Here is a 19,040-nt window from a genome sequence, read left to right as displayed (position 1 = left end):
CGCACCGCGCACGCCGCCAGCGCCAGCCCGCCCCACGCGCACACCGCCTCTCCGCAAGCGCGCGCGCGCCACCAGCCGCGCACCGCCGCCCCGCGCGCGCCCACAGCCCGCGCCCACGTCCAGCGCGCCGAGCCCCAGCAGCCGCACACCGCTGCGCACAGAACACAGCTCAGCGGCCGCCGCTCGCAGCGCCTCGATCCTACCGCCCACCCCCCTGCCCCGCACCTGGTAGCGCGTACAAAGGGACCAGCAACCACGGGCGAGAGTAGAAGGCGAGGCGGGCCCCGAGCTCGTGCAGCAGCGCGCCCATCGCCGCACTGGCGCCGAGTCCGCCAGCCAGTCCCGCGCCCACTGCCGCTCCTGCGCCGCACACCACGCGCGCCCACTCGCCTCGCTTCATGTATACTGTAAGGTCGAATCGTGGCTCCGATACTACGTTGGCAACACGGCATTTAGGCGGAGGGTGGGCGTGCAGCGGTCGAGACGTACGCTGGGCGCGGGCGTGCACGGCGGTGAGGTGCAATCGCAGCAGCAGCAGCGCCAGCGCGCCGACGGCGGCCAGCAGCGCGGCGGGCGCGCGCACCGCCACCGCGGCCACACCCAGCACGTCGAAGAACACCGGCGCCGCGGCCGCGCGCTCGGGCTCGCGCGCCAGCTCGGGCCGCGCCAGCAGCCCTGCGGTACGTGTGCACACGCAACATGTCTCATTCATCGATATCGCTTTCCTCCTCCACTCACCACATGATGCATGGTGCAACATTTAATTTTGTAAACAATAATTACAGCGCCTTAAAGTAGGAAAAGAAAAATTTCACTGTAATATTTTTTTTCTCTATAGATAATGGATAGGTAGATAGATATAGAAATTGAAAATCATAAGAAAATGAGAGTGGGGGAAGCGGGGGAAGCGGGGGCACCTTGCAGCAACGCCAGCACGTTGTCACCGGTGCGCTGGAGCGCGGCGAGGGGCACGCGCGCCGCCGTGTCCAGCCGCGTGTGGTACACGTAGCCGTTGCTGCTCCACGCCAGGTCCATGCCTGCAACACGCGCTCTGCACTACCTCCTCCACTGCCACGTGTGCGGCGGTTACGGTAGGAGGAGGTGTGGGGGCGGCCACTCACCCGAGAGGCCGCCGAAGTCGCGGAAGATGCGGAAGTCGGTATCGGCGGGGATGAGGCCGCTCTGGAACAGCTCCTGCGCCAGCGAGGAAGCGAACGGGTGCGGCACCGCGCCAGCGTACACCTGCAGAGTGAAGTCGGCGTGTGACACGTGACACGGCGCGCAACTCCTCCGAGCTGCGCCACGGGTCTGGCGGCGGCGCCCTCACCTCCAGCATCCAAGGGTCGTGTGGGCCCGCCTGGAACAGCACCTCGCGCCCACCCGCGCCGCACGCCTCGATGTTGACGAAGGCGCGCACGTCCCGCGCCCACCTGCCGCCCGCACCGCTCCGTGCTTACCGACTGTTCTCACATCTGACGCGCCTCTTATTGTTGCAACACACGGTTCCTTGTTCCGATGTGCGCCATATATTCGCAATTAACTTCAATAGTAAGCACAATAATGAGACGTTACATTTTATACAATTATCTTAATTACGCTTTAGAGTTACTAAAGAAAACATTTCCTTTAAATTTTAAACCCCGTATGTTATAGATTAATATATTTGGTATTTTTGTAATAATGAGCTCAGCAAGTATTTAGTTGTATAAATCGGCAACAGAACACAAATACCGCGAAAGTGTATGTACATTTGGATCAGGGTATTTTCCGAGTGAAAGATATTTTACAACAAAGCGTATCGAAAGCATCGGGAACGAAACGAAATATTTAAAAAAATTCAAGTTGTGAGTATATTTAACAAAATATTTCAGTCGGCGCTACACAAATCAAAAGGAGATTTTTTACAATATAAGTAAAAAATCTCCTTTTGATATGAATTTAAAACGAAATTCCTATACTAAAACAAGTACATTAGCCTAACTACTCAGGCAGTTAACTGACAAAGTTTGCAACTACCTACATACATAACACTGCGGAACATGCATGTTGTCTTTTGCTCGCCCGGTCCAGCGCACAATCATACATACATACATACATTTTCTAGGTTATTTATTTTATTAATAAGAATATTGTAGAGTTGAGTGTGGCGAGCGGAAGAGGGAGGGAGAGTAAGTACTTGTGAGTGGTGATGAAGGCGTGCGAGGCCTGCAGGATGTTCTCCTCTGCGCCGTTGAGCAGCAGCACGAGGTCGTGGCGCAGCGGGCGCGGCGCCGCCACCAGCGCCCGCAGCGCCTCCAGCGCCACCGCGCACCCCGCCCCGTCGTCGCTCGCGCCTGCGCACGCACCGCGACCGTTGCTCTCACCCGCTACCCACCCCCACCCTCGGCGGGGAGCGAGGCGGCCGGTACACATGTGTACGAGAATAAGTCAAGTACCGGGGCTGCCGGGCACAGTGTCGTAGTGGCAGTTGAGGAGCAGGGCGGTGCGGGAGGGGCGGCGCGCGCGCGACGTCTCCCCGCCGCGGCCGCGTGCGCGCGCCACCACGCTCTGCACGTCGCGGTACACGTTGTTCATTCCTGCACACGACACACGCCGCTCTACCACGCTCTACCGTAGCCCATAGCCATAGCGTAACTGCACGCAGTACCTTGTTTTACACTTCAAATAATAATATATTATATCGTAAAGCGAGAATTACGCTATCGATGAAACATTACAGTAGTTGTCAGATATCTCGGCGGCTCTTAGCTTCGCGAGAGTGGCAAGAGGGCACTGCGCAGCGCGCCGATGACTATTGTCTGCGCATTGTCGCATCACAGATGTGTCCAATACGTTGATAATCCACAGAGGAGGTGAACTGCGGAGTTCAGTTACGTTCTAGTTCCTCACATTGGACATATAGTTCTGCCAGTTGACCTCTATCGGAGTAAGTATCGTCTGATATGCATTTAAATGAATATTGATTTTCTTTTAATTATATAGATTTCATTTATGGTTAGTAATGTAAAGGTGCAGGCGGGGGGGGGGGGGGGGGGGGGGGGGGGGGTCGTGCCGCACTAATCATGGGGTCAATTAGGTCAATTCACACAACATTAGAAAAATTTAAATCGGCATTAATTGAATGTATATAGAATTTTAACTGAAAATAATGTATTATATATTATTCATTTTTAAGTAAAATTAAGTAAAGTTAAGTAAACGTATTAAGATGCCTTTCTAATTGATATGTTTATTCATAGTAATGTTCGTATCTACGACCATGACCAGAGAACAGCCTGTGCCTGATATCACATCATGTTCATTTTTATTAAAAATATTAGCAGATTTTTTTGTAAATTTACTAATATTTATTTTACCATTCCAACTAAGTTCTAGGCTTGTGCTAGGATATGGTTTACAACAATAGTTGAATGGCGGGATTCGAACCCCCGACCTCGTGATCGGAAATCCGTACCCTTAACTATTAGGCTAACGCTTCATTGCAGAACAAAAACAGGAATATGTAGAGCACACGTGTTCTGTGCAAAACCCACCGCAAGCAGAAAATGTAGAAGACTAAGGGGCACGTAATGCTCACCTGGTAGCCTTATTACAATCGTTCACCACAACATACACACATATGTTACCCGTCTAAATGTTGCTTAGTCACTCACCTAACTACATAGTTAAGCGCAAATATAAGTCAAGATATTGGTACAAATAGAATCAATTTTTGTTAACCAGCATTAGGTGGTTATATTTCCATGTGCTCGGCATTGGGGGTGCACCTCCCGTGCATTAAATCTGTATGTCCGGACTCGGTTCTCATCCGGGGCTGAACTGGACGTACATACAGTAAAATTGGCGATTTACAAAGGTAGTGCTGACCGTCGAGGAAGGTGAGAGGGAAGGCGCCGCTGGCCGAGTGCACGTCGATCTCGAGGGAGTTGTGTGGCGAGGCGTGCGCGGCCACCTGGCGCAGCGCCTGCACCGCCCACCGCACCGCCACCACCTCGTTCTCGTAGCTGCCGGCCACCTGCGCATACCGCACAATGCCTCACCTCACCTCACTACCCACTCCGTTACCAACCCTACACACCACATGCACACGTTCATTACCCGGGCTCCGATAGAGGTAAGATTCACTAGATGGGCGTGCGCCCTGTAACCGTCAAAGGCGTCAGCGTTGGGCGGTGCCCGGCGCGGCGCGGGCAGCCGGCGCTCGGCCGCCGCCGCCAGCAGCAGCAAAAGCGCCGTGCTCGCTACCGCGGCCATCGCCCAGCGCGCCGACACTGCGCCGCGAAGCGCCTTCTCCGCTCCCTCAACCCTCTCCTCCTGACGAACAGACCTTATCTACCTAAAGGATCATATTTTACAACCACTTTCCTTTAAAAAATTTCATTCATAATTACCCATAATTATGAATACCGTTATCTGTCACAAGTGTACATCTTTTGGTGATTATGGTTTAGTTTTCAAATGTCTCAAATATTGATATAAAGTTTAACCTGAACAAGTGAGATACCTCTATACACTGTCGGCCAAAAGTTTGAGACCACTTTGTACACAGGTTATAATTTGCAAAATATTTTAAATCTGCATATGATACATAACAATATGAACTCCTGTATAATCTACTAATCATTTTGAATGTCTAAACACCATTACTCTTATTTTTTACACAATGACTATGCCATAAATGGGCATTGTTTATTTACCACAGATGAGTGCCGCGTAAGGACTAGGTTATGCAATTGTCATTATATTATATGGCGGCTCCCTTGTACTTGTTTGGTTATTGTTTTGCGTTGATAAATATTTAGGAATATTTTAAGCCATAAATCCTATTCATAGCATGGCTACTTAAAGAGTTAGTCTTGGTTAAATCTATTCAGTCTGAGTTACTGTTTTCTCAAGTGAAGATCTCCAAAAATGAGAAAAGATCGGGAAATCTCGGAAATAATGGAAACTGCAAGACAAACATTAAAACAAAAAAATGAAAGAACAAAAAATATTGTCTCAAAACCCTTACCATTGCTTGAGAAATCATAACTGAGTTAGTTGAAATAGTAGTAATGTATTTGTAATTATTGTTTTATTTCTCTCCCACTAGGCAGCATAAAAAAGAAAACACACACAAACGTTCTTACATTCCGTATAAGATCTTACAATTTCTATTTTCAGATTTAAAATGTTAATTCATAGAATTATAAACCTCACTGGTATGCTACATTTTTATTGTTATAAAATCATTATTTGAAATTTTCGAAAACCTATCGAAAACTAATGAAAAACCTAAGGAATAGATATCAGCAGACCGGTGTGGACCTCACAAATTATCAGACTTGGTTGACAGTTGGTCAGTTGGTTGACAGCTAACAGGAGTGTTGTCAAATAAAAAAATTCCCCGACATGTACCACAAAGAGTATATAAAACGTACCATGTGAAAAAATAAAAAAAGCCCTGTTTATTATACTCCTAACGCTTTGGCAAATTAAAATAAAATCAATAAATGACTGTAAATTATCGAAAGCCTTAGATTTAGCTAAGGTCGTATGGTTGTGGCCGTAGAATTTAAAATTTGGTCAGCGAATAAAGGCTTATCTTATCTTATCTTAACCGGCGCAAAGCTACTTATTAAAATTTTAAGGGCTTTGTTATCTTTTGTGTTATAATTTCGGTTATTACTTCCTTAAGGCTTAAAATATGGTGGTCTACAACTGTCTGAAAATATGCACTGCATACAGTTATAGGCATACAACTTGATAGTTATCGACCACCCTTAGGGTACAGTTTCCGACCACCCCAAATTCGTACTGTTTCTGTATTAAAATGTGTTTTAACTGAAATATACTTTGTTTTATGATTGAAATAAAAGAAACACAAAAATTATAAAGAAAATTATTTATTTTGCTTATTTATTAAACTTTTCTCCATTTATTACCTAAAAAGAGTTACTGTCTTTCCTTGGTAAGAGATATAAAAACGCGTGTTTTTCATACTAAGATGATTATATAGTTAGGAATCTTATATTATAATAAAAAAAATAAGAAAAAAGAATGAAAGTTTAATTGTTCTTCGTAAGCTATGTGCTTTACTATACTAAATTAATGTTTTGAAAACGCAATAGGCAAGAGAAATCAATTTAAAAATAATAAATGTGAAGGAGGGAGTAAAAAGATTGGGTCCAGTAAAAATTATATAAACATCAAATATAGGGATAAATAAATGCTATACACCATAAGAAACAGAAATTACTGTTTTCCGAAAGTTGAAAAAACAATTCTAAAAGAATTTGGAAAACTGTAATATTTAAACAAGTAAAATAAAAATAATATTTTTAAGTCTGTTCCTGCTTTCAGCAATTATTTTGAAGCTAATTCTTGGATTCTGTCACGTTCTACTAGTCAAATCTTTTTGATTTGATAGCCATGTTGTGGGATTTGTGCAAAAATGTCATCCGCCATTTTGTAACGGGCTATCTTGAATTCACAACGACACGAAATGGAAAAAGTGGCTTTTCATGAGAACTAAAGCTATGTACCAAATTTCAAAAAATTCTGACAACGGGATTAGAACTTTTTGACCAGATAGATAATAGTTTTAGGTTTAAAATGAATATACTTTCATATATTTTAATGTCCAGCAAAGATAATTAAAAATGAGTTTTGTGGGACAATCCGTAAAATGGACCGTATTTGTATGGTCTCATTGGGTCTCCCCTAGAGAGTTACTGTACCTATCAAAAAGTATATAAAATACCTATTTTTATTGAATGCTCTTTACTCTTTGAACGGTCCTTGTCGAATTGTATGACTTCCAAATGAGATAATACCTAAAGGTCTATGTTACTAGGTCATAAAATAAAAAAAAGAACTGTATGACATGAGAAGCCATATTGACAATAATATGTCAAATCTCATAAATTTTATTTTTATAACCTAAGTAACGAATCGCGTTGTTCTTGTTTTGTATCTTTATTATTTGTCACAATTTTTTCATTACATTAACTGGGTATATTCTCGTCTGATTTTATACAAATCACTGACGTGAATTATAATGACGACAATTATTTGATTAATAGATGTTTTGTTAGTCACCTGTTTAGAATAAAACGTAAATATGTCCAGTTGGGTCGGTTATGCTGTGTCCGTAAATTGTGGTGAGCCTCTGGGCTGTTACCAAGGAACAATTGTGGAAACAGATGGCAGTACAATAACGCTAACAAAGGCCTTTAGAAACGGTTTTCCCTATCCAAAGTCTAAGGTTACGCTTAAGTAAGGCAATTATTTTTATTTATCCGTAACAACTTTGTGGTAACTTATATCAATAACCATAACTAAGTAACGTAACAATTTTCCAGTGCCGTTGACATAAAGGAGTTAAAGATCATAGAAGAGTCACAAAGCGCACCTGCTGAACAAACACACAGCACAGTCTCAGTCACTAAGAGTAACAAGAAGGGGCAGCGGGCTACCGTTTGTGAGAATTTGCAGGCTAATCCATCAAATTTGGTCAATACTGGTAACTTTTTAATTACATTTTATTACATGGACAGTGAAAACCATATGTAATAATATTGCTTGGATGTTGACAGAATTTCCACTATATTTATCTTAACAAGTGTTTCAATTTTATCAATGATCCACAACAACCAACAACATAACAATCTTAGCAAATAATTTAGTTAAACAACATGTAGTTACATTTAATGGTACAAAATATAGTGGTCCCTATTAATGTAGGTGTGATTGCTGTCTGTACTCTGTACACATTTTTTCACTCTTTTCATAGGAATATGTATCGCAAAAATGGTATTGCTTTTATGGACTAGCATAAATTATAATTAATGTGACCAGAGATCCAGTTTTGAATGGGACTGTCCCGTTTTTTTAGCCGCGCGAAAATGTAAGAAGTTGAGTTGGTTGACGCAAGCAGTGTGCAAGAGCGAGACCACATCCTCACCACCACGTCGCCATCAGAGAAAGTAGTCTTACGGATTTTATTTGGAGAAAGAACTTAAAAAGTTTTATTTTTCATTGACTACATGTTAATTATCTCAAAAAAACCAATGTCTCGTTTTTGTTCATGTTAATTATGACTGACTATGGCTGGCATTGTAGGGGGCCACAATGTTATAACACTGGCATGCTCAGCACACAGATAGATATCATATTGCCAAGGCTGGGATTTTTTTGCTTATCACATAATTTCTTACCTTTAACAAATGCAATAATTAATCAATAATGAAATGCTTAGATTTTTTCAAATTATTTATTAGAATTTCATGTGTCACAATATGTCAGGTTGTAACAAACAATCAATTATTCCAATGTATTTAAGTTGTTGCACAATTTGTGTGTTCAGTGAGCAATGTGAGCGGTGTGCAGCCGGGGGGCGCGGGGAGTGCCGGGCCATGCCGGAGCAAGCCCATAGATATACAAGGACCCCGAAACAATAAGAATATTAGTCATTCAGGTAAACATCTTGCCGGTGTCTTCTTCACAAAGATAAATCGCTATGTTGGTACAGATGCGCTGACGGCTGCTTGGGATCTTCTCTGCCGGCTCTCTGTATTTTATTGTACACATATGTTTACAATTTGAAATTTTTATCGTTATATTTACTACATAAAGTGGTCAACTGTTATTTTAATCTTCTAATTTAAGCTGTGTATAATATGGGGTGTGTGGTCGTGGTGTGCGCAGGCGGATACGCGGGGGCGGGGTCGGGGGGCGCTGGGGGCGCGGGGGGCGGGGCGAGCAGGGGGCGGGGCGGGGCGCAGGAGAAGGCGCGGCGCCGCAACGAGGCCTGCTTCGGCGACGACGCCGAGTCCGCGCTGAACGACGACTTCGACTTCGAGGGCAACTTGGCGCTCTTCGACAAACAGGTAAACCTCCGCACTAGGAGTGCGCAGGCTCTGGCCTCAGGGCGCGCAATAAACGAACACGTGAATCGCATGAACGGTGTGCAGGCTCTCTGGGAGCAGATGCGCAGCGCCGCGCGACCAGACGTGGTGCGCGCGGCGGACGAGGCGGGCGCGCGGCTGCGGCACGACGAGAACGTGCTGGCGGGGCCGGGGCCGGGGCCGGGCGCGGGCACGGCGGTGCCGGCGGAGCTGCGCGCGTGCGAGTACCGCACGGAGGCGGGGGCGGCGGTGCCGGGCGTGTCGGGGGAGGCGCGGCGGCGGCTGTGGGCGGGGCTGCGGGGCTGGGCGGGCGGCGCGGGCGAGGCGGCGCTGGTGCTGCTGGCGCGGGCGGCGGCGGACGTGGCGCTGCAGCTGGTGGGGGGCGGGCGGCGACTGGACTGGCGCAACGCGCACCAGGCGCCGGTGTGCGTGGCGGTGGCGGGGCCGCACCGCACGGGCGCCGCGGCCGTGCTGGCGGCGCGGCTGCTGGCCTCGCACGGCGCGCGCGCCTTTGTCTTGCTCGCCGGTAACCGCACGCTCTTAGTATAAATATTATTGGAAAAGTAAACAAAATCTCTAACGGAATAATTTTTTTAAAGTCGTAGGTTTATTAGATTTAACATGTTTTTAATATGTTTAAAAAATAGTCAGTTGTTGTGTTGGCGGCGCGCAGGCGAGTGCGGGCAGTGCGGGGAGGGCGAGCAGTGCGGGGAGGGCGGGCAGTGCGGGGCGGGGGCGGTGCGGCGCGAGGTGCGGGCGCTGGGGGCGGGGTGTGTGCGGCGCGCGGACGAGCTGCCGCGCCCCGACCTGGTGCTGCTGGCGCTGCACGACCCCGAGCGGGCCGCCGACGCCGACGCCGACGCCGAGCATGCTCAGCCTCGCTACCAGTCAGTGCGCCTTCCTTACGTTCTACAAATATGAATTGTCTTGCGAAACAGGTGGCAAACATGGAAATGTAAGAAGCGTGTGTGAAGCTGTCGATGTGCGTGTGCAGGGAGGCGCTGGCGTGGGCGCGGGGCGCGCGCGGGGCGGCGCTGGCGCTGGAGCCGCCTGCGTGCGGGTGGGCGGGGCTGAGCGCGCGGGCGGCGGTGCAGGGCGTGCTGCCGGGCGCGGTGCCGGCGGCGCTGGGGCGGCTGCACCTGGCGGACGTGGCGCCGCCGCCCGCCCTCTTCCGCGACCTCGGCATCCAGTACCGCACGCCCTTCGCCGCCGGCGCGCTGCTGCCGCTGCACCCCGCCGACTAGCCACCCCCGCCCCCAGCCCGCCGCCGATAAACACCATTCATTTTGTTCGGCTTTAAAATGTTAAATGTAAGCAAAATATGTGTGTACATGGCACATTTATTAAATTGTACGGATGTTCTCCCTAAGCGTTGTGCCAAATTCTGATATGTTTAAAATTTTATAGTTGGAGAGGAAGAAAATGTGACACGTTGTAGAGTGCATTAGTGTCGGAGGAGGGCGGGGTGTCGGAGGAGGGCGGGGTGTCGGAGGAGGGCGGGGTGTCGGAGGAGGGCGGGGTGTCGGAGGAGGGCGGGGTGTCGTAGTAATAGCCGTCTTACACTCGTCGCTCCACATGTTGTAAATGGCCGCTACACGTTTCACATTTTTTCTGGTTTCTCCGAGTTATTTGAAATGATTTGACCATTGTAAATATGTAAATGACACGAACAAAATCTCCTCGACTGTAATGTATAGAAGTGTTGTTTCGACTCAACGCGGACTTTAAAACTATTATTATTGTAAATGTTATTGAATGAATTTTTAAGTAAAACATCGTATTTAATGAGTACGAATAAATGAGGTGCGGAAAGTGTAATTACCATTTTATTAAATTATATAGACCCCGCACGATCTGTACACAAGTAGGCGGACTCACCTCACCTACACTGAGACGCACATGATGAATGCCAGCCGCTCTCTCCGCCACACTCACTTACTTATTACTAACAATTGAAAGGAGGCGATCAATAAAAGTCATCGTAAATAGATCCATTGATTTATTTCCTTAATAAAATACACGAACCCTTAAAGCGAGCGGTACAGGCGGAGGTGGAGGTGGAGGCGGAGGTGGAGGTGGAGCCGCGTCTCCGCTGACTCACAAAACATATTTCACTGTGCATCTTAAATACAATCGTCATCAAAAATGTAAGTTGTCTGCACCGCTCCATACAATTATCGTAACGACCGTTGCCTCATGATGCTATTTCTTTATACATAAATATAACTATAAAAATATCAAAGGGTCATATAAAAGTTGGCATCGCATCGGAGATGGAGCCGCGACCGCCGACCTTAAAAAATATACAAAAATTAGCTAAACTCTCGGGAGAGGTGTTCACGTGGGAGAGACGTGGGAGAGACGCGGGGAGACGGGGGGAGATGGAGGGGAGACGGAGGAGAGACGTCACTCCGAACTGCACTCACTTCACACCGAATATCTGTAGTTTGTCTGCGCCTCATTTGTGCTTAGAAAGATATGTGTGCGCGCGCGGCCTAGGCGTCCTTTTCGCGCTCCGTGCCGTTGCACAGGCGGGTGGTGGGCGCTGTGGGCGCTGTGGGCGCCGCGAGCGCTGTGGGCGCGGCGAGGGCGGTGGGCGCGGCGGGCAGGAGGGCGCGCGCGGCGTCGCGCAGGCGGTGCAGCTCGAGCTGAATGCGCTCGGTGACGACGCGGCGCGTCTCCTCCTCGGAGGCGTTGGCGGAGTGCAGCCTGCAGAGGAGATGCGGAGGACATAGAAGAGACTCGCTCGTACCAACAACAAAGGTGCGGGGGAGTGTGGGTGAGTGGGCGCACCTGTGCAGCAGCGGCGCGAGCGCGATGGGCTCGCCGACGCGCAGCTGCAGACGCTTGCGCAGACGCAGGCGGTAGGGCTCGACGTTGGGCAGCACGCGGTCGAGGCCCTCGTGCCAGACGGGCAGCACGAGCGGCGTGCGGCCGCGCGCCCAGCTCTCCGCCACCAGCCGGCCCACGCCCCACTTGAACCTGCACCGAACCCCTCGCTTAGCGGCGGATCAGTGTCGCCGTGCGTCTCCGCGACCGGCTCGGGACTCGCCTGATGTTCTCCTTGTCGACGTTGACGCGGCCCTCGGGGAAGATGTGCACCCACTCGCCCAGCGCCAGCCGCTCCACGCAGAAGTCCATGGCGGGCTGTAACGCGACGTCGGACCGAGGTTAAGGAGGAGGCGACGGCAGAAGGTGGAGGAGTGGAGGTGCGGGCGGTACCTGGTGCACGCCGGCGCCGCGCACCACGGGCACGCACTTGCCGAGCGCGAAGAAGCACGCGTGCAGCGCGTTCGTGAAGCAGATGTCGTGCGCCGCCAGCGCCCAGCGCATGCGCGCGCGACTCATCAGCGTGCGCGCCTCCAGCACGCCTGCTCACCCACAAACCGCACATCACCGCACCGACACAGAACACACACAAAATTAACAAAATTATTGCCGTTACATACGTGCGGTTACAAAAAAAGTAACTTGTTTGAAGAGAATTTATGAAGACATGCGTGTAACGAGATGGATGATCGAGGATGGCTCACCCCAGAGGCCGGGGTCGTCGAAGCAAGAGTGGTGGTTGGAGACGGTGAGCAGGGGCACGCCGGGCGGGCGGCGCACGGCGCGCGCCAGGGCCTCGCGGTTGTGCACCGTCGTCTTGTTCAGGAACTCTGCAAACACTCTCACTCTCACTTACAACTCTTATTTATAGAAAGAGACAAAGTCATTTGTTTGGGATTTAAGAGATGGAGATACATATAAATTAAATTGGAGTGTCTGTTTGTAATATTAAAATAACCTTTTTTTATGACATGTATATGAATATATATATATAGTACAAACACCGTAATAAACTTACAATTTTTGTCCTTACTTGTAACTTAAGCCATGTTTATTTTAGAAAAATAAAGTAATGTTACAATGGCCAAGTACTGTCCAGTACTGCACGCAGCTCAAAGACAGTATTTGACAACAAGACAGGTAATAAGTTACTAACCATTCTGCCAGTTATTTTTAAGAAGAATTCGATGAGTCTAGCAGACCGAAAACTAGCAAGCCTTGAAAATAAAAGATAAAAGCCTATTTTCCTTGTATTTTGTTTATCAAAACATATCTTAGCCAGCGGTGATATGAAATTATAACATATGAGGAATGGAGATAGTAGCTGGTGTTGCAGTAACTCACATTTATCATTTAACTAATCTACATTTGTCATTTCAAAACAAATGTATTGCCCAACTTATGTACACTATAAATTGTGTGCCCAAACACAAGTCTGATATTGCAATTTCATTACTCTATTATTATTAAATTCATATTATTTATGCTTATATTGAACAAAAAACAAAATATATAAAACAGAGATGCAGTTTTGAGTATTGTTTTTGTTATATTACTTAAATTAAAATATAAACAAAAGAAAAAAGTTTAATACAATTTTTGTAACATGTAAATGACAACACTGATAACATATTTTTCATAAAAGATCCGGTGGACTTTGCTTTGGATTAGATATCTGTAGTTCATAATATTATATCTATGTTGCCAAATTCATAAGCACAAATTATCTAAGAGAGTGATACCACTATCTTTGGCTATCCCATGTTATCTGGGTGCGTGACCATCTACAAATTGTAACACCTTGTAGTTTACAAATTATTGGTAATTGAAATCTTCATTATTGTATGATTAGTCATCATTCTAAGGCACTTCTGACTTCTTCCACTCCAGTGGTTCCCAATTAGTTTTTGTTGCATACCACTACAAAAAAGACTTCAAACCTGCGTACCTGTTATTATAGCAATCATACTATATCACTACGTGTATGTCTGTTTCTTCACACTCATATGCCTGGACCAATTGGATGATAGTAATAAAATAATGTTTTCGACATTGTTCTTGTTTTTACTGATAGCCGTACGTACCCCTTGTACCCAGGCAACTTCACTTACTATAATATACTAATTGGGAAACACTGTCCTTGTCCTAAAAACTTGTAAATTTTGAATTTAGTCAGCGGTATATGTAGAAGAAATAATACATTTTTGTAATGAATACTTTATATCTGATAAATTTCTTTACATCAATTTAAAAAATAAAATTATGACTATTTCTCTCCCTCCTCAGCCATATGATGCCCACTGCTGGGCATAGGCTTCCAACAAAATATGCCACAATGACTGGTCCTTTGCTACATGCATCCAGGATACTCCAGCAACCTTGACCCGATCATCAACTATTTCTATGTCTTGTCAACTCTTTCACTTCTCACGTAATCCTCTCTTTTTACATTTTTTTTTCTTAATCAAAAGTTCAATGGTTTTTAGTTAGCAGTGTGCAACCTCTTTGGCAATGTCCTCCAAAGAGGTTTAATATGTAAAATAACTTTACACAACAACCAAACCACCAAAATGAATGCCATGTCATGATTTATTATATTTGCAATAAAATATGTAATTAGATAAAAGCTAATTACAATTCTTGTAAAATCAGCATGGCATAAAAATTATATTGTCAGTAGGAAAAAATTTAGCAAATATTATATATTAACTTTTTATCTCATAAAAGTAATTATTAAAAAATGCAAATTAAAAATTATATCTGACTAGTAAATTCTGATTCAGGTTACGCTTATGAAAGCATACCTGTAACACGCAAGAGTACTAATTACCTAATACATGTTACAAAATGAGTGGAGCAGCCAATAAATAGGATAGTTTTACCAAAATATTTTGTGGTTTTGTCGGCTTACCAATAATAATTTTACTAAATAATCCAACGACCGCTACCGTGATGGAGCTAGCACACGTCCACAGGCGGCCCGGGTTGCGCAGCCTCGGGATGATCCACCCGATGTCGTAGCCCATGCTGCGTGTTGACGCCGCTCTCCGCCGTCCGCCACCGTTGACCTCTGCTCGGCACCGCTCGCCTCCACTACATTAACATGATTCCTCTCATCAAGATCATAAAATTCAACAACTCTTCGGCACCCACCAATATGCACTTGTTCCACTTCGATATGATATGAAATCAAATGACATTTTTGTCTGACATTGATTAATTAATGTGAAAAAGACATAACACTGTGTAGCCATCTCCCATCCATTTGCTTTTCCATTATAAACTCTTTGGTTTGTTTTGTTTTTATTTTATAAGAATCAGGAGCGTACTTTATTTTTGTTAAACTGTGTACTGACTATTTTCAAAGCTTTTAAGTGGTATATTGAAAGTTAATTACAAAACCACTAAACCAATGCGAATTGCAACACTAAAAATAGGGTTTTATAAAAGAAAGCTAGATGTCGCTGTAATCTATTCTCAAAGTGAGGTTTTATGGATGAGGAGGGTATGGGGGGGGGTGGCGGGTCAGGAAATCAGGATTATTAATTTGTGAAATACTAAAAGTGGTACTTGTGCGAAACAGGATTTTCAACCTATACAGCTACAAAAACAAAATATACTGCAATATACTGTATGCCGCCAAACCTGACATGAGTCTTGGAATACTCTTGTAATCGAGCCTAGCATCAAGGTATTGGTGAAAAATTAAAAAAAAAACAATTTCATACCTCCTATTATAGTGTTTCTATTTCAGATTAATTAGTTTGACAATTCACGATAGATTGGGTGAATAAAATCGTTTATGAAAATTTTCGATTTTTGACGATTTACCTCATAGAACTTGCAATCGAAAATTTCGTGATTATTGTTTTTAAATTACAATAAAATAAAATGTGTGTCTTTTTATTTCTACTTTATTCTTTAAAACTATAATACACAAAGAAATAAAACATAAAACCATAAATTTTGAATTTGACAAACAAAAAGAAATATTTTAATGTTTTTTAGTTAATTGTGTGAGAAATTGCCAAATATTTGTATTAAATTTTAAAAGTAATAAAACACGTAATGTATGTTACTTATTTGTTCGATTAATTTTAGTAGAAGAACGACTTCCGATAGTTTACAGTTGTTCTTTATATACGTCCACTCTGACACTATGAAAACCGTTCATTAAGTACAACAATTAATCCTGGTAAAAAATTAATTCGATCCTTCATATCAATTATCTTAAATAAACACAATATAATAGACACAAAATACAGACGAATTGATAACCACTTTCCTTTTGAAGTCTGCTCAAAATAAACGGAATGAAATAAAGAAATCCTTTATTTGGGCCACTTTAATTTATCTGAAGATGCCGACAAGTGACATCAACAGTTTTATCCGGCGCCGTAATCGTCTGCGAACACATTGAACTCGTAGAGGAGGTCGTAGTAGTGGCGGTCGTCGTATGCGTGCCGCTGCGGCGCACGCATCAGGAACTGCCGCCGCCGGGGTAGCAGCATCGGCAGCGGCCGGGGCGCCCGCGCTGCGGTGTTGGTTGCGGGAGCGAGGAGTTGCGAGGCCGGCGGGCAGGGCACCGCCAGGGCTGCCGCAATCGCGCACACCACCAGCAAAGCCGCGCGCATCCCACCGCCGGAATCCGGAGCCGACACTAAAAGCGAACTGGCCCGCGTCGCTGCTCTGACATGTTTATATACGGCTCGTTCGCACGCTGTGGTACCGTCCGCAAAACAAAACGGACGTAGTTTCCCTCTCTCGCAATTTGCATTGCACTTATCCTTATCCATAAGTATTTCCAGGAATCGCTAGGCTTAGGATTTTTCCCCATATATTATCTATAATCAAAGTAACAGAGGTGACACAGAACCCCGGGCGCGAGGACCACGCTAAATGTACGTCCGTGGTCTCTGCCCACCCTACTCTTTGGTACGGGCGTGAGTTAGGTTTTTGTTTTTGTTCTTGGAATATAAAAATGCAATATTTGATTGTGCGATGTGCGAGCACTGTATCGCCCGCCATCTGCCACCCGCCGCCCGCCGCACGCTGGCGCGTGTGCAATGCCAAAGTATTCGTTGGGAAAGACCCAGCGACGGCGGCTGAAGTCGCGCGCCGTTGTCGTACTTCACTTTGCGAATAGTATGCGGTGACGCGCTGGAAAACCCTTACCCGCCAATTGTACACATGAGTAGGTCAATCAGTTGAGCGACTTAGCGCCCCGCGCCCCGCGCCCCGCGCCTCTGCCTCTTGTTAAATAATTGCAGCGGTCACATTGTATGTTTCCAACTTATGCAGTGTAACCTCGAAGGTGTTTAATTTGTTAGGTTTGCCAGAGACTGAGTTTTCTAAATTAGAACTGCAAAACGTAACGCCATCTCTGTCTTTTAGAGTGCATCTGTAAGTTGTCCCCCTATCAACGGTCTTAAAACATGTGAGGAGGCAACGCTCAGGCAGAGCAGGCGGGCAAGCAGGCGGGCAAGCCGACGGGCAAGCGGGCGGGCAAGCCGGTGGGCTTCTAAAGCAGGAGTGTACAGTGTACAATCATACCTTTTACATGATGTGGCATTAGGCAAAGAAAATGATTTCAGTATAATTGCAATAATATTTATTGAGGAACAATATCACAAAGCCGTAGGTCGTCAACGGGGAGTGGCAGAGCCCGCGGTCCCGGGGGTGGGGGAAGGCTTCTTTACCCTCTCTTATAAGACCGTAACACCAATACCGAAAACAAAACTAAATTACACGTAGATTTACAATAGATCCATAGCGCGGTAATAGTCGCACTAGTGAAAAAGTGGTTTTAACAGCTATTATATATGATCGCTTAGCATTATATATAGCGGTCCATTGGCTGGTCGGTGGTAAGCGCTATCGTTCTGCGGCTTCCATGATGAGCTCGGCCATTAGCTGTTCCATGGTGGGCGCAATGCCGCGCTGCTGGCAGCTTGCCTTGAAGCACTCGGCGACGCGCAGGATGCGCCAACAATGGTCCGGCTCGGTGTCGTATTGCGCCTCACAAGCGTGGATCATGTCCACCATTTGCTGCGACAGCACCTCGCCTGCACACACACACATACACACAAACAATTACAAAACTACTGCTACAGCTGCCGTTATGCTGCGTTTTGCGCGCTTGGATCGGTTAAACCATCTAATGATGTATTATAACAGATTGTAACAGCGCCCCGCCTGCTCTACTGCACTATTAAATAACTGTTCTCTCTCTCTCTCTCTCTCTCAAGGTGCCTCTCCATTTAATGGCGGTTGGCCATCAGCTTAGTGAACTTACTAAATAACTGTTACTGCTTCTCAAACAACATACACGCGGCTCCTCCATGCCGAGTAAAGGCAGCTGAGGGCCCGCCTAGGCCTACAGGAAGCACGCAGCGGGGTCGCCTTAGTTCTGCCCCGACTTCAAAGCCCACCGGCAGACGGTGACCGGGAGTAGTATTTACAGATTATTTACAAACAAACCCAATTGCATAAAGCAGTTCTTACATACCCTCGAAAATAAAAACATAACCTTCTAAGTAAAAAACAAAACTCTTGTAAGTAGGGCACAAAAAGGAAACCGTCACCGTACCTACCGTTGGGAAAGGACTTAATGAAGCGGTCAGTGTTTTCGCGATGCATGCGGTGCGTGTCAGTGAGCAGGTCGAAGTGTCGGCTCATGCACTGGATGGCGCAGCCCAGCGCGCGCTCCTCGAACTTGAAGTCCTCGCGCCAGAAGTGGAAAAACTCCTCCATCTTGTCCTCCGTCAGCTGGCTCTGCGTGCGACAACAACATACTGTTAATCTCACTACTCTGATTCTGCTACTTCTCCTTCGTACAAACTTAACGCTTCTTATGAGCCAAATAACGACGGCAGCTTGATTACATTTAAGTATTACTTATTTATGGGACCATCAGAAATTACTTTTTATCTTACCTCTTCCCTGCAGTGCTGCAGCGCCTCGCCAAAGCCGAGAGTTACGTCCTTCATGATATCTGAGGTGGCCAGGGCGCCCGGAGCCGCCGCTAACACTGCCAGCGCCGCCAGCGCCGCCGTACACCTCATGCTGTTGCACTCGCAGCCGCCGTCACAGTCTGACGCAGCGCTGGCCGCAGTGCACTATGTACCCGCGCTGCGGCTCGCCCCCGCCCGCCCCCGCCCGCCCCCGCCCTCTGGCACCGCCCTAATGACCGCTTGTAACACGCTAATGCCGGCACCGCTCCGGGATGTGACCGCCAGTATTGTTTTACTCCGACAACGTATTATTTTAGTCTTCTGTTTAATTATGGACTGTTTGCTCAGCGTAGCGCTGATTACGCGTTTT

The 19,040-nt window shown here is 46.4% G+C and overlaps 4 protein-coding genes and 1 long non-coding RNA gene across 5 annotated transcripts in view; 1 reads left to right on the top strand and 4 right to left on the bottom strand.

Moving 5' to 3' along the window:
- LOC106114018 (endoplasmic reticulum metallopeptidase 1) overlaps positions 1 to 5,335 on the bottom strand; it is a 7,865-nt gene extending 2,530 nt beyond the window's left edge. The window contains exons 1-10 of the mRNA XM_013307078.1: positions 5,012 to 5,335; positions 4,099 to 4,314; positions 3,868 to 4,015; positions 2,436 to 2,576; positions 2,177 to 2,333; positions 1,328 to 1,430; positions 1,122 to 1,242; positions 918 to 1,037; positions 226 to 675; positions 6 to 151 (exon numbers count right to left, since the gene is read on the bottom strand). Coding sequence (XP_013162532.1) covers positions 6 to 151; positions 226 to 675; positions 918 to 1,037; positions 1,122 to 1,242; positions 1,328 to 1,430; positions 2,177 to 2,333; positions 2,436 to 2,576; positions 3,868 to 4,015; positions 4,099 to 4,314; positions 5,012 to 5,029 — 1,620 coding nt within the window. The 5' untranslated portion in view covers positions 5,030 to 5,335. The remainder of the gene's footprint in view (positions 1 to 5; positions 152 to 225; positions 676 to 917; positions 1,038 to 1,121; positions 1,243 to 1,327; positions 1,431 to 2,176; positions 2,334 to 2,435; positions 2,577 to 3,867; positions 4,016 to 4,098; positions 4,315 to 5,011) is intronic.
- On the bottom strand, positions 84 to 565 carry LOC106114267 (uncharacterized). The gene is made up of 3 exons (XR_001227713.1): positions 490 to 565; positions 226 to 405; positions 84 to 151 (listed from the first exon to the last, which is right to left on the bottom strand). It is a non-coding gene; the product is annotated as an uncharacterized LOC106114267 (long non-coding RNA).
- Positions 5,336 to 6,897: 1,562 nt separating the features above from the next.
- Positions 6,898 to 10,706, top strand: Edc3 (enhancer of mRNA-decapping protein 3). The gene is made up of 7 exons (XM_013307077.1): positions 6,898 to 7,257; positions 7,344 to 7,504; positions 8,348 to 8,458; positions 8,689 to 8,870; positions 8,955 to 9,414; positions 9,562 to 9,775; positions 9,883 to 10,706. Exons 1-7 carry the CDS (start codon positions 7,103 to 7,105, stop codon positions 10,130 to 10,132), a joined length of 1,533 nt encoding a protein of 510 aa, XP_013162531.1. The 5' UTR covers positions 6,898 to 7,102; the 3' UTR covers positions 10,133 to 10,706.
- A 164-nt stretch (positions 10,707 to 10,870) lies between these two features.
- Taz (tafazzin, phospholipid-lysophospholipid transacylase) lies at positions 10,871 to 14,944 on the bottom strand. Its single transcript, XM_013307533.1, has 6 exons — positions 14,629 to 14,944; positions 12,422 to 12,547; positions 12,111 to 12,259; positions 11,941 to 12,035; positions 11,682 to 11,870; positions 10,871 to 11,597 (listed from the first exon to the last, which is right to left on the bottom strand). Exons 1-6 carry the CDS (start codon positions 14,741 to 14,743, stop codon positions 11,384 to 11,386), a joined length of 888 nt encoding a protein of 295 aa, XP_013162987.1. The 5' UTR covers positions 14,744 to 14,944; the 3' UTR covers positions 10,871 to 11,383.
- A 2,385-nt stretch (positions 14,945 to 17,329) lies between these two features.
- On the bottom strand, positions 17,330 to 18,797 carry LOC106114107 (general odorant-binding protein 1-like). The gene is made up of 3 exons (XM_013307197.1): positions 18,653 to 18,797; positions 18,311 to 18,491; positions 17,330 to 17,782 (listed from the first exon to the last, which is right to left on the bottom strand). The coding sequence occupies exons 1-3, from the start codon at positions 18,779 to 18,781 to the stop codon at positions 17,592 to 17,594; spliced, it is 501 nt and encodes a 166-aa protein (XP_013162651.1). The 5' UTR covers positions 18,782 to 18,797; the 3' UTR covers positions 17,330 to 17,591.
- Positions 18,798 to 19,040: the final 243 nt, after the last annotated feature.

Source organism: Papilio xuthus, unplaced genomic scaffold, assembly GCF_000836235.2.
Source record: "Papilio xuthus unplaced genomic scaffold, Pxut_1.1 DF828142.1, whole genome shotgun sequence".
In the NCBI taxonomy this organism is placed as follows: Eukaryota; Metazoa; Arthropoda; class Insecta; order Lepidoptera; family Papilionidae; genus Papilio; species Papilio xuthus.
Note: the sequence above shows the minus strand (reverse complement) of the source record. Positions and strands in the feature narration are given on the sequence as shown.

Excerpts from the sequence above, each read along its gene's own strand:
- Taz (XM_013307533.1), bottom strand. The coding sequence starts at position 14,743 with ATGGGCTACGACATCGGGTGGATCATCCCGAGGCTGCGCAACCCGGGC. Across the intron at positions 12,548-14,628 it reads ATTTAGTAAAATTATTATTG|AGTTCCTGAACAAGACGACG; the intron begins GTAAGCCGACAA and ends GAGTGTTTGCAG. Across the intron at positions 12,260-12,421 it reads CGACGACCCCGGCCTCTGGG|GCGTGCTGGAGGCGCGCACG; the intron begins GTGAGCCATCCT and ends GTGGGTGAGCAG.
- LOC106114107 (XM_013307197.1), bottom strand. The coding sequence starts at position 18,781 with ATGAGGTGTACGGCGGCGCTGGCGGCGCTGGCAGTGTTAGCGGCGGCT. Across the intron at positions 18,492-18,652 it reads TGCAGCACTGCAGGGAAGAG|AGCCAGCTGACGGAGGACAA; the intron begins GTAAGATAAAAA and ends TGTCGCACGCAG. Across the intron at positions 17,783-18,310 it reads CATTAAGTCCTTTCCCAACG|GCGAGGTGCTGTCGCAGCAA; the intron begins GTAGGTACGGTG and ends GTGTGTGTGCAG.
- Edc3 (XM_013307077.1), top strand. The coding sequence starts at position 7,103 with ATGTCCAGTTGGGTCGGTTATGCTGTGTCCGTAAATTGTGGTGAGCCT. Across the intron at positions 8,459-8,688 it reads TAAGAATATTAGTCATTCAG|GCGGATACGCGGGGGCGGGG; the intron begins GTAAACATCTTG and ends TGGTGTGCGCAG. Across the intron at positions 9,776-9,882 it reads CATGCTCAGCCTCGCTACCA|GGAGGCGCTGGCGTGGGCGC; the intron begins GTCAGTGCGCCT and ends GTGCGTGTGCAG.